At 37.1% G+C, this 15044-nt stretch overlaps 2 protein-coding genes across 5 annotated transcripts; both read left to right on the plus strand.

The window, feature by feature from the left end:
• The first annotated feature begins 3394 nt into the window (after window positions 1-3394).
• On the plus strand, window positions 3395-5133 carry LOC131595220 (U-box domain-containing protein 35-like). 4 transcript variants are annotated; one of them, XR_009281788.1, is made up of 6 exons: window positions 3395-3675; window positions 3778-3822; window positions 3926-4047; window positions 4435-4556; window positions 4693-4985; window positions 5073-5133. XR_009281788.1 is itself a non-coding variant. In XM_058867520.1 (5 exons), the coding sequence occupies exons 2-5, from the start codon at window positions 3798-3800 to the stop codon at window positions 4781-4783; spliced, it is 360 nt and encodes a 119-aa protein (XP_058723503.1). In that variant the 5' UTR covers window positions 3395-3675; window positions 3778-3797; the 3' UTR covers window positions 4784-5129. The 4 variants fall into 4 exon arrangements, 1 of the variants encoding a protein (XP_058723503.1); XR_009281787.1 differs by having other exon boundaries at window positions 3396-3675; window positions 4693-4872; XM_058867520.1 differs by having other exon boundaries at window positions 4693-5129.
• Window positions 5134-5573: 440 nt separating this feature from the next.
• Window positions 5574-8302, plus strand: LOC131595219 (uncharacterized). The gene is made up of 8 exons (XM_058867519.1): window positions 5574-5683; window positions 5774-5839; window positions 5919-6118; window positions 6908-6989; window positions 7106-7215; window positions 7374-7528; window positions 7688-7784; window positions 7865-8302. Exons 3-8 carry the CDS (start codon window positions 6029-6031, stop codon window positions 8159-8161), a joined length of 831 nt encoding a protein of 276 aa, XP_058723502.1. The 5' UTR covers window positions 5574-5683; window positions 5774-5839; window positions 5919-6028; the 3' UTR covers window positions 8162-8302.
• Window positions 8303-15044: the final 6742 nt, after the last annotated feature.

Raw genomic sequence — 15044 nt, forward strand, 5'->3', positions numbered from 1 at the left:
GATGGATAGGAGATAGTCAACTGTGTGTGAACCATGTTGCAGATGGAAAGGAGATGGTTAACTATGTGTGAACGATGTCAGAGATACATAGATGATGGTCAAATATGTGTGACCCATGGAAGATAGTCAACAAAATATGGTAAAATATGTGTGAACCGTGTAATAGATGCATAAATGATTGTCAATTGTTTGTGAACTATGTAATATATGCATAGATGAAGTGTTAGAACAAGATCTGTTCTGATCAATATTCTTAGTTTTGATGATAACAAGGATATGAATTTTGGATAAGATAATGTGGTACTCTAATACATTGCAATTTCCCTTTCAGGAAATATATAAAGAGTATGCACAAATCAGCACTCAGAAGCTTTGACTCGGAAGGTTCAGCATGCAACATCAGAACATGGTCTGGCAAGACATCAAAAGATGGTCAAGCATAATCAGAACATGGGTCTATGGAAGCATCAGAAGGAACTAAAGATCAGAAGCAGAAGTTGCTGAAGTCATGGTATCACGCTCAGAAGCACTTCAAAGTCAGAAGACAAGAAGATGCTCTGCACCAAGCTGTTTGACTCTGCACCAAGCTATTTGACTTTGATGATATTCAAGTTTTTAGACTACACTTATTCAAACCCCCCCCTTTCTAAGTGTTTTTATATCCTTCGTGAAGGTCAACTATGTGTGAACTATGTCATAGATGCATAGATGAAGGTCAGCTATGTGTGAACCGTGTCAGAAATGCATTGATGATGGTCAACTATGTGTGAACCATAGAAAATTGTCAGTAAACGATGGTGAACCATGTCACAGATGCGTTGATGATGGTCAACTATGTGTGAATCATGTCAGAAATGCATTGATGACGGTCAACTATGTGTGAACCATGAAAAATAGGCAGTAGACGATGGTGAACCATGTCAGAGATGCATTGATGATGGTCAACTATGTGTGAACCATGGAAAATAGTCATTAGATGACGGTGAACCATATAAGAGATGCATTGATGATGATTAACTTTGTGTCAACTATGTCAGAAATGCATTGATGATGGTCGACTATGTGTGAACCACGTTAGAATTGCATTGATGACGGTCAAATTTGTGTTCACACATTGTTAACCATCATATGTTGACTACTTTTCATGGTTCACACATATTTGACCATCATCTATTGAATCTCTGACATGGTTCACTCATAGTTGACCATCATTTATGCATCTCTAACATATTTCGCACATAGTTGATTATCATATATGGATCTCTGACATACTTCACACATAGCTGACCATCATCTATTGACTATCTTCGATGGTCAACTATGTGTGAACCATGTATGGGATGCATTGATGATGGTCAACTATGTGTGAACCATGTCAGACAGTCAACTAATGATGTACGACTATTAGTGAACCATGTCAGGGATGCATTGATGATGGTCAACCTATGTGTGAACCATGTCAGAGACGCATAGAAGACGATCGACTATATGTGAACCATGTAATAGATGCATAAATGATTGTCAACTGTTTGTGAACTATGTAATATATGCATAGATGAAGGTCAACTATGTGTGAACTATGTCATAGATGCATAGATGAAGGTCAACTATGTGTGAACCATGAAAGATAGTGTATAGAAGATGGTCAATTGTGTGTGAACTATGTCAGAGATGCATAGATGATGGTCAACTATGTATGAACCATGGAAGATAGTCAATATATGATGGTTAACTATGAATCATATTTTAGTGGATCAGAGTCAACTAAATGGGTCACATTGCAATGGATGTGAACCATGTCACGAAGTCAACTGATGATGACCGACTATGTGTGAATAATGGAAGATAGTCAACAGAAGATGGTCAATTATATGTGAACTATGTCAGAGATACATAAATGACAGTCAATTATGTGTGAACAGTGCAAGATAGTCAACAAATGATGGTAAGATATGTGTGAACTATGTTAGAGATGCATATATGATGGCCAACTATGTGTGAACTATGTTTGAGATACATAGATGATGATCAACTATGTGTGAACTATGGAAGATAGTCAACACATGATGGTAACTATGTGTGAACTATGTATGAGATACATAGATGATGATCAACTATGTGTGAACCATGTTAGGGAGTCAACCGATGATGGTCAACTATGTGTGAACTATGTATGAGATACATAGACGATGATCAACTACGTGTGAACCATGTTAGGGAGTCAATCGATGATGTTCGACTATGTGTGAACCATGTCAGGGATGCACTGATGATGGTCGACTATGTGTGAACCATGTCAGGGAGTCAATTGATGATGGTCAACTATGTGTGAACAATGGAAGATAGTCAACAAATGATGGTAAACCATGTGTGAACTATGTCAGAGATGCGTAGATGATAGTCAACTATGTGTGAACCATGGAAGATAGTGAATAGATTATGGTTAACTATATGTGGACTGTGTTATAGATAGTTAAAATATGATGGTTAACTATGTGTTAACCATGTCAAAGATTCATAAATGATGGTCAAATATGTGTGCATCATGTAAGACAGTCAATAGAAGATGGTTAACTATGTGTGAACCATGTCAGAGATTCATAAATGATGGTCAAATACGTGTGCACCATGTAAGACAGTCAATAGAAGATGGTCAATTATGTGTGAACTATGTTAGAGATTCATCAGATGATAGTCAATAGATGGCGGTCAATTATGTGTGAACCGTGGAAGATAGTTAATAGAATATTATAAACTATGTGTGAATTATGTTAGAGATGCATAGATGATGGTCAACTATGTGTGTCCCATGGAAGATAGTCAACCGAAGATGGTCAACTATTTGTGAACTATGTCAATGATGCATAGATGATAGTCATATATGTGTGAACCATGGAAGAGATTCAACAAATGATGGTCTACTATGTGTGAACTATGTTAGAGATACATGGATGATGATCAATTATGTGTGAACAATGGAAGATAGTCGATAGATGATGGTAAACTATGTCTTAACTATGTCTGAGATGCATGGATGATGGTTAACTATGTGTGAACCATGGAAGATAGTCAACAGAAGATGTAAGCTATGTTAGAGACAAATTTTTATCCGTGTCTAACAGAGACGGACATTGAGACAAAAATTTACAATTAATTAAATAAAAATAAAATAATAAATATTTATTTTAAAAAATGAGACGGTTATATATTGAGACGGTTATATATCGTGTTTTAAAAATGAAAATAACAATTAAATAAATAAATAAAAGAATAAATATTTATTTTTAAATTTTAAGTTTCTAATGTATTTTTCTTAAAATTAGATTAACAATTTATTTATTTTTAAATTTTAAGTTTCTAATGTATTTTTAAATTTATTAAATTTTATTAACTCAAACTTCTCCGGTTCTCCCACTTTTTCATATTCCCTCAACTTTTCTAACAAATCCTAAAAAAATTTAGAACGCTCCAACATTTCCCTCCTTTGAAAGCTCAAAAGTTTTCATCTCCCTCTCTTTTTTGGATACCTATTCAAACACAAATTAGAATACTTGTCTTTCTAATTTCACCAAAACCCATACATCTCTTACTCCTACTATGGCTACGGGTGAAAAGCGGAAGTTCATGCGAAGCTTAATCGATGGCTGTCAAGAGAGCTATCGAGTTTGGAAAAAGGTCAGCCTCGTTCTCTTTCTCTTAACAAATCGAATTTAATTGACATTGTTGTTGTTGTTTTGCTTCTTGTTTTGATTTTGTTTTTTTGGGGTGTTATTATAGCTTCCCGAAAAGAAGGTTCCATGTACAATTGGGAATATAGAGAAAGTAAATGAGACTGTTTGCACGCCTGATGATTAAGATAAAAAAATGTGTTTCATCGTGTTTGTTTGAATTTGATTCTTTGATTCTAACGTTTTTTCAATTTCAGTGGGAGATGTGCTTCCTCTTTCGCAAGTGCCTAATGATGTAGCAATGGCTTTCAAAAGGGAAATCGAGTGGCAAACAAATCACATGCTTTTACCTTTTAAGAGCTTGTGCGAGCAAAGAAAGGTAAACTGTTGTTGTTATGATTGGAGATTTAGCGTGTTTGTTTCTGCGGTGAAATAAACGATTTTGAGTGAATTAATCTGTAAAATTGATTCTGGCGCTAAAAGCAAGTTGAAGGTATAGTGATTTATGTTTTGATAAATTCATGCAAAATCGAGTCGAACAGTAAATTTCAGTGTAAATATTATGTTTAGACTCAAGCTATAAATTCTAGTTTCATGTAAATCAATTATGAAAAGCATAATCAATTATACTAGAGAGTTGCCAAACATGTCAAAATCAGTTATCCAGAATCAATTTTAGGTGCACCAAACGTGAAATGAAACAGACACCAATTAGGATAGATTAATGCAATATATGATTTACATTCTTATACTAGTGTTTGTGCAGGTGCATGTAGATGTTGTAGTGATTGAATCAGATGATGTAGTAACTGCGGTAGCGGAGGAAGTAACTAAGGACGCTTTAACCAAACTTGTCGTTGGAGCTTTGTCTTCTGGTATTTTCAGAAGGTAGTAGTTGAATTTCTGATGTATAATGCCATCATCGTATAATGTCATTCGCTAGTCGTTACCTTACAAGCTGGTTCGATAGGATTTGAATTATCTCTGTCCGAATTCTAAAACAACTTTGAATAATGTGTTTCAGTAAACATAAGGGTATGCACTCCAACATTTTGTACGGTTTACGCTGTTTCAAAGGGAAAATTGTCCATACGGCAATCAGACACACAAGTTGATGGAAGTACTACGGATAAATACTACCATCATGCAGGAAAAAATACACTCATTACAAAATTCTCCGGGATCCATCGAATAACACTCATAGGTGGGAAAAGGGTATTACCTAATTAATATCCGCCTTTACTTCACCTTGTTAATAGGCTTAACTAAAAGTATTTTGTCGTTGATTAACTTGGAATCTTTTTTGGTGGGAAAAAGGTATTACCTAATTAATAAGCCTTTCTTATTGTTTTAGTTACTTTTATCGTGGCCTGTTGATTAACTTGGAATCTTTGTCTTTAACAGTTCAAATATGGCGTAGAGGTTCGGGACGCTCATATGCTGTTGTCCAAAAGTCATCCACAGGCAAGTTTTCATCAATAATGTATATGTCTTGTATGTGTGTTGGTCGTATGTCTTATGTACTTGATTACATTGTCTCCAGGAATGTTTGGTTTGGTTTAGTTAATATCTGAATATGATGTTAATATTAGGAGCCTAAAACTAACTATATATGATGGCTTTTATGCAACTGTCTTAAGTGATGCAAACTGATACAAATAGTAATAATCTGCATGACACTCAACAGATGAAAATTAATGTGGCTGTTTTGATTGTTATTACCAAGGATTAACAAATTTTCATTTGTCTTGTATTTATCTAGTTTAGTTTTTGATAGGACATAAATCAATTTGGCAGGAGACTAAAAGCCACCTTGTAGATATGTTATATTGGTCCCTTAGTTCGTGTTGTTGCTACTTATTTTCTATTGCCTAATCTTAGAAGTTATCAAATATATGGTCATATAGGTCTTTCACATGTAGTTGAATGAAGGGGATGGAGCATTCTATGGACCAAAGATAGATATCAGTGTATCTGATGCGTTGAGTATAAAATTCCAGTGTGCAACTCTACAGGTTTACCCTGTTTGGCTTTACTTGCTTGCATTCACATGGTTCAGTTGTTAACTATTTTTACTGATAATTGGATAAACTGGCTCCTTGCAGCATGACTTACAGCTTCCTGATCGTTAAGTTGGAATTCTCGATTGAGGATGAAGCCAAAATTGAGAGGTTCACCAAAAATCTTTTTCCTTTGTATCTTAACGAAGGATATACCTTGATTTCCTTAATACATGTTGTTTGATCCTAGTTGTTGGATACTCATTGGGAGTCTTTTGTTTATGTTCGGCGAACAATCCGGACTCTCGTTCAAGCTTCTATTTGGAACACGTCTAGTGCTGGTGCCTGGTCTTGACGCATATGTATTGTCTCGCTCAAAAATTACTTGGCTCTGGACCTTCTTTTTTGCCCATGACTGTAAACCAAACACAAAGAGGAAGTGACAGTAAGGTTATTATTAAGAGTACAGTAATTTATATGGCATGAATCTTTTCATGAACAACATAATGTTAGCAGCGATTAAATACTTGCTTTTAACTGATTTGTGAAGCTGTCACAATTTATTTAATGTGATACACTAGCTTTCTGCTCTGAATATTGCATGCTCCAAAACGGTTTTTCTCAGCAGATTTAGTTTGAACTTTCAATAAGAGTAACATTTTGATATTGATCTCTTCTTTTTCCCTTGATGCACATGAAAGCTATATCTTGCCGACTGTGAATATTGATATTGGGTTGAGGTTGTTAGTTAGAATAGAACAAAGTATCATATTATATCTTAACATATTACTGTATCTTAAACTGTCTTATTTTGGACTCAATTGTAACATACTAGAATGATGAAGACAATTAAAAAAATAAAATGAATAAAATGAATAAAATGTGGATCTGTAAGCAGGTCAGAAAATTATAAGCTACCACTTATAGAAATAATGATGTTCATAGTTCATTTCCTACATGATATAATATTAAGAGAGGTTGCTATTATTTGTGGTTTGGGCTGGAATTTCTTCAAAGTATAATATGCTCATTTCGTTTTGTATAAAAAGAAGTTTAACATTCAAATTTTGTTATGAAAGTGATTTTCTTCCACCCACTCTAGGTTTTGTTAATCTTCCTCTGATTTTTTGTTTTTCTACCTCTTCTCACACATTTGCATTTGTGTTGCATTAAACTGTACACAACATTTCCCTGTTATCATTATTTCGTTAAAATTTGTTTATTTTTCTACAACTTTAGATTCTTGATGAGCCGTGCTCATCGGATGGCGTGCATGAAGTTGAATTGCTTATACCATTTTTGAGTAATAGTTCTATTGAAGGTATATTTTCCATCAATCTTATATCATATGAATATTCTCGTTACATTAGCTCTTGTTAATTTTCCAGTTGGTTTAGAACTTCATTTTCTAACATTAATTGTTAATATCTTATAAAGCATACAGCCAAAAAGATGTTTCTGGTATTCTTTCCTTTAGTGGTACAGTATGTTCTTTTGCGTACCTGAATTCAAAAGAGCCAATTTCACAAGCTGTTACTGATTTGAAGGTGAGTAATAATAATACATGATGAAAGTTCTTCTCTTTTATTCAAGAGCTCTCTTAAGTTTGACATTTGTTTGGAAATATCTTCCCCGAAGTATGGTTATTTGGAAATATCTTCCTGATCTTTTCTAATATTGTCATGGATCACAATTTTGTGCAAAGGGAGATATCATTACGAGCCTGCAAAGTATATTGGATATAATCTGTGATGAGACAGATGTTGATTCATATAATCATCATGATGTTGGAAGGCAAATAAGTGATGATGATGTATCAGTTGAAAAACCTTTTTCTCAACTTGTGCTGCATTTATTGAGGTAAGTAGTTTGTAGTGTATTTACAAAATACCACTCATTGATATACTAGTGTTTTTTGAAAGTAAATCTTTGCGTGCGTGTACGTAACATCTAGAAGTGATAATAAATTCAATCCATATATGATAGTTGGTACATTTTGTTATTTTGGCTTCTGAACAGAAAAGAATGCAACCTTCCATTTCCTAGAAGAGTTTTTGCACCATGGTTAGCGGGGACATATGTGTGCGATTACTTGCAGCCTTCTGAGACAGTTGAGGTTTGGTTTCTAGCTGTGCGTGAATTTTGTTTACATGTCTGATTTAGTTTTAAATTCATTTACTTGCGATTTGTTCTTAGGTTTTAAAAGATCACTGTATGGAGTTGTTATCCATGGAAGCTCCAACCGAGGTCTCTACAATTTTGGAGCCAGAAAAAAAAGTCATATCATTCAAAACTAAATCTTTCTGGGATGTAGCAATACCCTCTTATTCAGAAACTCACCTCGTGGAGGACAAGTTGAAACTTGATGGCAGAGGAGAGAGTTCTAGTAATAAATCGGCGAAGTCAGGTCAAATTAGTGTTGTAGCTGCTGGTCTCATCATTCTACTATCTAAAGCAATACCCTTAAGCGGTGATGGCTTTATCTCTGCATAAATTCTCTCATCTCTCCAACACGAATGCACAATTCACGTAGTTTCCAAAACTGCATAACTTTTATACTTTCAAACTTTACAGCAGCCGGTTTGGAATTTGTTTTTGAAGGAATGAGGAAGATCCTTGCCTGGTATCAACAGCAGTAACATCCCAGAAGGAATTGGTTTGGAATTTTTCTCCCACGCAGTTTAATTGGAGACCATACTTGTTGCTAGACCATGAGCCAAACGAGAGTGACCGGGAAGTTTGGACTGCAGTAGTACCGATAATAAGGTTCAACATCATTGAGATGCACCAATCTGACCGTGTGAGACTGCAGTTTGGCATGCATCAACCGATCCCGGATCCCCCCACTGATTTGGGTCGCTGGCATATTAAAAGAGTTAACAATCAATGGGACCACGCAGATTATCGTACATTCGCACCTGAATTTTGTGAGATGTGGAGGCAGCGTCGCAGCCGTCTGTTACAATTCCCTGTTGCCCAACTCCCCATGTTTCCAACCGCGACATACCTTGCTTGGTATAGAACAGTCACAACCCCCGATATGTATGTGTCAGACCCCTACTACCTACACGACCCCCGCCAACAACAACACGCACAACAACCACCCCAACAATACGCACAACAACCACCCCAACAATACGCACAACAACCACCCCAACAACCACCCCAACAACGACAACAACGCCAACAACGCCGACAACGCCAAACATCCGAACAACCTGACCATGAGGAATTTCAAACAACACCAACAACGCCCTACCAAAGTCAACCCTTCCAACAACAATCATGGGGCTTCACCCAACAACTCCGTGACGCCGACCCCTCCACTAGGCTACCCGTCCAACAACAATCGTGGGGCTTCACCCAACAACACTACGACGCCGGCCCCTCCTCCTCCACTAGGCAACCCATCCAGCAACAATCATGGGCCTTCACCCAACAACACGGCGACGCCGGCCCCTCCAGCTACAATAGGCAACCCAGCCCCGACATGGGTCTAGATGACAATTACGACCCAAACGAGCAAATGACCACTCAATCGTCACAGTACGAATTTCCACAACACCAACAATATGGGTACACCACACCCCAGCAAACAATGCCATTTTTTCAAGGTCAATCAAGCGCTGGATTTTACCGACCATGTGACGCAACTCCACCGCCAAGACAAATCTTTGAGGGCATGGGGACCCGACTATTTGACAGCAACATACAAGAATACATGTCCAATGAGCGCATGGAGGGGCTAATCCGAGGACCGCCTACCCAGACACAACAAGAACAACCAAGGAATAGGGGGGTCGTGGAGAAGTCGGTCGTCGAGATCCTTCCAACCGGATTCGAGTAGTTCCAGATTGCGGAACTGGCGGTGAGAGGGGTCATGGTCCGGCGCCGGGTCGGAGGGGTCGTGAATAGCATAATATCCATGTTTTATTATTTATCTTTTTTGTACCGTATTTGTAATGTTTGAACTGTATGACCGTATTTCTAATGTTGTTTCTGCATTTCTTGTATTTGTAATGTTTGGAATGAATGACATGTGGTGTTTCATTATTTATTTAATTGTTAAAACAATTTTGTTAATAAATAAAAAAAATTTAAAAAAAAATAGTATATAAACAATTAAAAAAAAACAAAAAAAAAACAAAAAAATATATATATATATATATATATATACATAGGCGCCACCCTAGGTGGCTAAAAAGGGAAAAATATGCATTGATGCCACCCTGGGTGGCGCATAGGTTAAGAGGTTTTGGTCTTTGGCGCCACCTGAGGTGGCTCCTATGTGGAGACCACCTCTGAAACCTGGTCATATGCGTAATTTTGCCGAAAACATGGTTTTTGGTGTAAATAAATTATTAAACATGGTTATTTGGATTTTTTTTTCAAAGAAAATAACAACGAAAAGTATAATTTGTGTTTAAAAAAATTACAATTATATAAAACTTATTTCTAATTTCTAATTTGTAAAATATAATTTGTAAAATATTATTAAGTGAATGGGACTGAAATGCAATATTTAAAAGATTTTTTTACAATGGGTCCCACAGTAAAATTATTTTTACCATAGAGCTGATGTGGCTTAAATTAACTTAGAATTAATTAGGGTTGATTAGGGCTTTAATTCTATTGGTCAATTGCAGTGACTTCACCACTGAAGTCAAATGGGCGAATGCACCGTAGAATCTCCCTTAATGCATTTTAGTTAAAGGGCATCTTGTCATTAAATTTATAATTTTTTTAGTAAACCACATAGACACATGATTTTGTACGTGTGATACAAAGACAACTGGTGGGAGAATTCATAGTATGATTAAACAATAGCATGGAAATCTGAGATTTATAATTAATCTTGTCTTTGAATGTAAAAGTTGCATTACTTGTTTCACAAGTTATTTAAATTGTCATGACATAGGTGAATTATTTGCAGTATATCCTTTGATCGTTGTTGCTTTTTCAAAGTTAGATAGTTATGATATTGGAAAGATTCATGGCTTTACCATTGAATTATCAAACTCTTTTAAGTGTGATTCAAAGCTTATACAAATGTTCCAATATTCATAATCTCTTATATCATAAATAGTCACTAGTTAGTGGTTACTTAACATTCACTTCAAATAATCTAATTTATAACAGTCTACACCATGTTTACATGTTTTGAAAAGATCAACCAATCTTTTCATTCAAGCTGCTAATTTATGTTTTACTTACCAAATATTTTATGTTTTACTTTATGCCCTAAACGAAATACATATTGTGCATTTTCATGTGCTAAGGCTTTAGCTGACGCAGCCAGAGACTCTGCTTCGAGTTTGGAAATTTCATCACGTAATTTAGCAGTTAAGGCATAATCCTTATTCTCAATAGCAATCTAAAGTTATGAACTGCAACCGAAATAGGATTATTTTCTATTAATGTTCTAGCTGACCAGCAGAATATGACAATAAAAAAACAAAAAATAAGCTGATTAGAGTGTGCTTGTTTTAAAGTTGTCGATTTAACAAAGTGGAATTCATTGAAATAACCTCTGCCAACATGCACACTCACACACACATAACCACTTCAAGTAAGCCTTGTAAACATTATCATCCACATAGGTATAGATTACCATAACAATATTAGTCGATAACTAATCTAACCTCAGTAAGTTTGTTTCACAGCTCATGCGCAATGTCATACTCTTCCATGTTTAAAGTATAGTGACATTCAAAAGTTTAAAACAAAAGAAACATTAAAAAATTCTTCTACAAATATTTATCATGGTTTTAAATTTGCAGTTTGCAACTGCAATTACAACCTGATAAAGGATTTCGAGGTATCCACATCAGCATCACAACCTCAATTTCAACCATACCGTACGCATTTTCTTGGGATATAAAGGTTTCTACTGCAACCATAATTTAAATTGATACTATTTATAAAAGATTAAAACCAACTAAACCTGTACTCTTGTGGCTAAATCCAGCTGAAAGAAGAACATCAAGACATCCTCATTAGCACTTTCACTCTACTCTACACTTGCATCCAACCCTTGTTCTCCTCATCCATGTCGCTTCAACCTTGAAAGTTAGAATCGTATCATAAAAGTGAAGAGTGTCAAAAATAGTTACTACTATTATGGACTGGAGCCATACTTATTTACAGGTTTTACTATTGAAAATTTCTTTACCCACCTCCCTATGGGGGTCACCCCTAGCGAAATCCCAAAATTACCCCTGCTTCGGAGATGCATCTCCGAAGTTATTTTTTTTAAAGATTTTTCATACATTTCGGAAATGAATCTCCGAAAACACCAAAAAAGTGGTGTTTTCGGAGATGCATTTCCGAAGTCAAAAAAATTCAAAACCGTGAATATTTTGGAAGTTCATTTCCGAAAATATTCCTGCATATACAATTTTCCCTCCTTCACTATTTCATCATTTTTTTCTCCAAAACTTCTCCAAACCCTCTCCAAAACTCAATCAATCTCCATCCATTTTTCGTCTTAAAATCAAGTTTTAAACCGTTGATCACGTTAAAGGGAGCATAGAAAGTTACAATTTGAGGTAAACATCTCTCATTTCATCCCTTATTTCACTACATTGATTCAACAAACTTATGCTGAAACCTGCGATGGTTCGGAAGTTCATTTCCGAAATATATTACCTAACAAATTTCGGAAATGAACTTCCGAAATATGCCCTGGCAGTTAAAAAAAGACAGTTTTGGCCAATTTTGCTAATTTTTGCATATGTTAGGTATGCTGCATCCGGACAACATTGTGCAAGACGATGACGCAGTAGTTCCGGAAGTTGTCAACGTTAATAACGATCCGGTTATCGATGTTAAATCTATGATCAATGCGGTTGATGTTCGGCAACAATTTACAAATGATCGGAGCTTCGGTAGTCGCGAACGTTTGATTGATTGGGTTCAGAACGAAGCTAGTAAACTTGGATTTGGAATTGTTATTTTAAGGTCCGACAATGGAAATAGTAGGCGGAAAGCTTTCGTTGTTTTGAATTGCGAACAGGGTGGGAGTTATGCACAATCAAACCGGGTGCTAAAACACGAAGACACGGGATCGAGAAAGTGCGGGTGTCCGTTTAAGTTGCGCGCGACTCGGAGGGTTGATGATTTGTGGCGTTTAACCGTAATTTGTGGAATTCATAATCATGCCTTGGATGCCAAGTTACACGGACATCCAATGGCGTGTCGTTTGTCCCGCAAAGAGAAGAATGTGATTTCGGATTTAACGATAGTCAAAGTGGCGCCTCGCAACATACTTGCTGATTTGAAGCGTAAAAAACCGGATATCGTTTCAAATATCAAGCAAGTTTACAATGAACGACACAATCTCAAAGTTTTGAAAATGGGCCCTCGCTCGGAAATGCAACAACTTTTGAAACTATTAGGCGATAACAAATATGTGTCAAGCTTCCGAACGTCCGAGGACAAAGTTACGGTGCGTGATATTTTTTGGACTCATCCCGAAAGTATCAAATTATTCAACACATTTCCAACCGTTCTTGTCATGGATTTGACATACAAGACGTATAGGCTTCCTCTTCTAGAGATCGTCGGTGTGACCTCAACGGACAAGACTTATTCGGTCGGGTTTGCTTTTTTGGAGTGTGAAAAAGAAGAAAACTTTACATGGGCTTTGGGAATATGCAAGTCTTTGTTGGTTGATCAAAAGGTTATGCCAGAAGTCATTGTCACCGACCGGGACAATGCTTTGATGAATGCGGTTGATACCGTCTTCCCGACATCGACCGCGTTACTTTGTCGGTATCACATAACTTGCAACGTGAGAAGTAAGTTGAAACCCGCGGTTGGGACAAAAGATAGGCCAGATGAAAACGGTAAAGTTATCAAAGCCGGTGTTGTGGTTGATAGGATAATGGCGGCATGGAGGGAAATTTTAGATGCATACTCCGAAGAGGTGTATACCGAGAAATTGGTACACTTTAGGTCTTTGTGTGGTTCCATTAAGACTTTTTGTCATTACGTCGAATCCACCATTCTTGACAAAGTCAGAGAAAAAGTCGTGTGCGCTTGAACAAATCGAGTTAGACATCTTGGTTGCACCACAACTAACCGAGTTGAATCCGCACATGCGGTCTTCAAGAGGTGGTTGGGTGATAGCAAGGGAGATTTGTGTCGGGGATGGGACACCGTGAACCAAATGCTTGAAAATCAACACAATGAAATTCAAACATCTTTCGGTCGGAGCAAGACGGTTATGGAACACCGGTATAAGGGCCAAATTTTATTCTCCCAATTGATTTACAACATATCCCGATCGGGTTTGAATTTTTTGTTTCATGAAGCGAAGCGGTCGGAGACCACGGGTCCGGATAGTTCTTTATGTGGGTGTACCATTAGAAAGACATACGGCCTTCCATGTGCTTGTATATTTTCAAAAAAGAAGAAGTTGAATTCACCAATACGCATGGATGAGGTAGCCGACCATTGGAAGAAGCTTCGTTTTGATGATTTTGACCCGCCGAAAGAAAATGACTCCAAAATCACCATCTCCGATGAGTTGGAAGTGATAATGGAGAAGTTTGCTAAAGCGGATGACACAATGAAAATGCACATAAAAGAACAATTGCGAAAAATTGCATTTCCGGAGACCACCGATTTGAAACCGCCATCTCAACCGGTTAAAACGAAAGGTGCACCGAAAAAGTCCAAAGTTACACAAGAAGACACATCAACAAAACGATCTCCTTCCTACTTTGAACATGTTGATGCATCATTCCCGGATTCACCGACACCGAAGTCCAAGTGTAGTGGTAACAAAGGAGCCCGTATTTCGAAGCCACCTTGCACACCGCCGATCAAAAAATCACTGATTGTCTACATTGATGAGATGCCACTTTTTATGCACAAATATATCGATAACATCGTTGATGTTGGAGGCGACGGCAATTGTGGATATCGGGCCGTTGCGGGTTTGCTCGGTAAAGGGGAAAATAATCACACTTTAGTCCGACGGGAACTTATTGCGGAGTTGACTTCGTATCGGGACATCTACGGCCGACTATATGAAAATCAAGAAAAGTTTGCGAAAATTCGTGATTCACTTGTTCCATCACTTACCGGTATCGCTCCGGTTTCGAAGTGGATGTCATTCTCCGATATGGGTCATCTAATAGCAAGTGCATATGATATGGTGTGTGTCGATTTGACGAGGTTTGGATTAAGTGAGACTTTCTTTCCACTTCATAGTCGACCGCCATTGGACGCGTCGAGCCGCATCATATGTATCGGGTATCTACGATCGCGGCACTTCGTCCAAGTGTTTTTGAAACCGGGGTGTCCTATACCGGCTACTTCTTGTCAATGGACGGAATATCGTTCAAATGAGGCGGAGACTTGGCCGGAT

The sequence above is a fragment of the Vicia villosa genome, linkage group LG4 (genome assembly GCF_029867415.1).
Source record: "Vicia villosa cultivar HV-30 ecotype Madison, WI linkage group LG4, Vvil1.0, whole genome shotgun sequence".
In the NCBI taxonomy this organism is placed as follows: domain Eukaryota; kingdom Viridiplantae; phylum Streptophyta; class Magnoliopsida; order Fabales; family Fabaceae; genus Vicia; species Vicia villosa.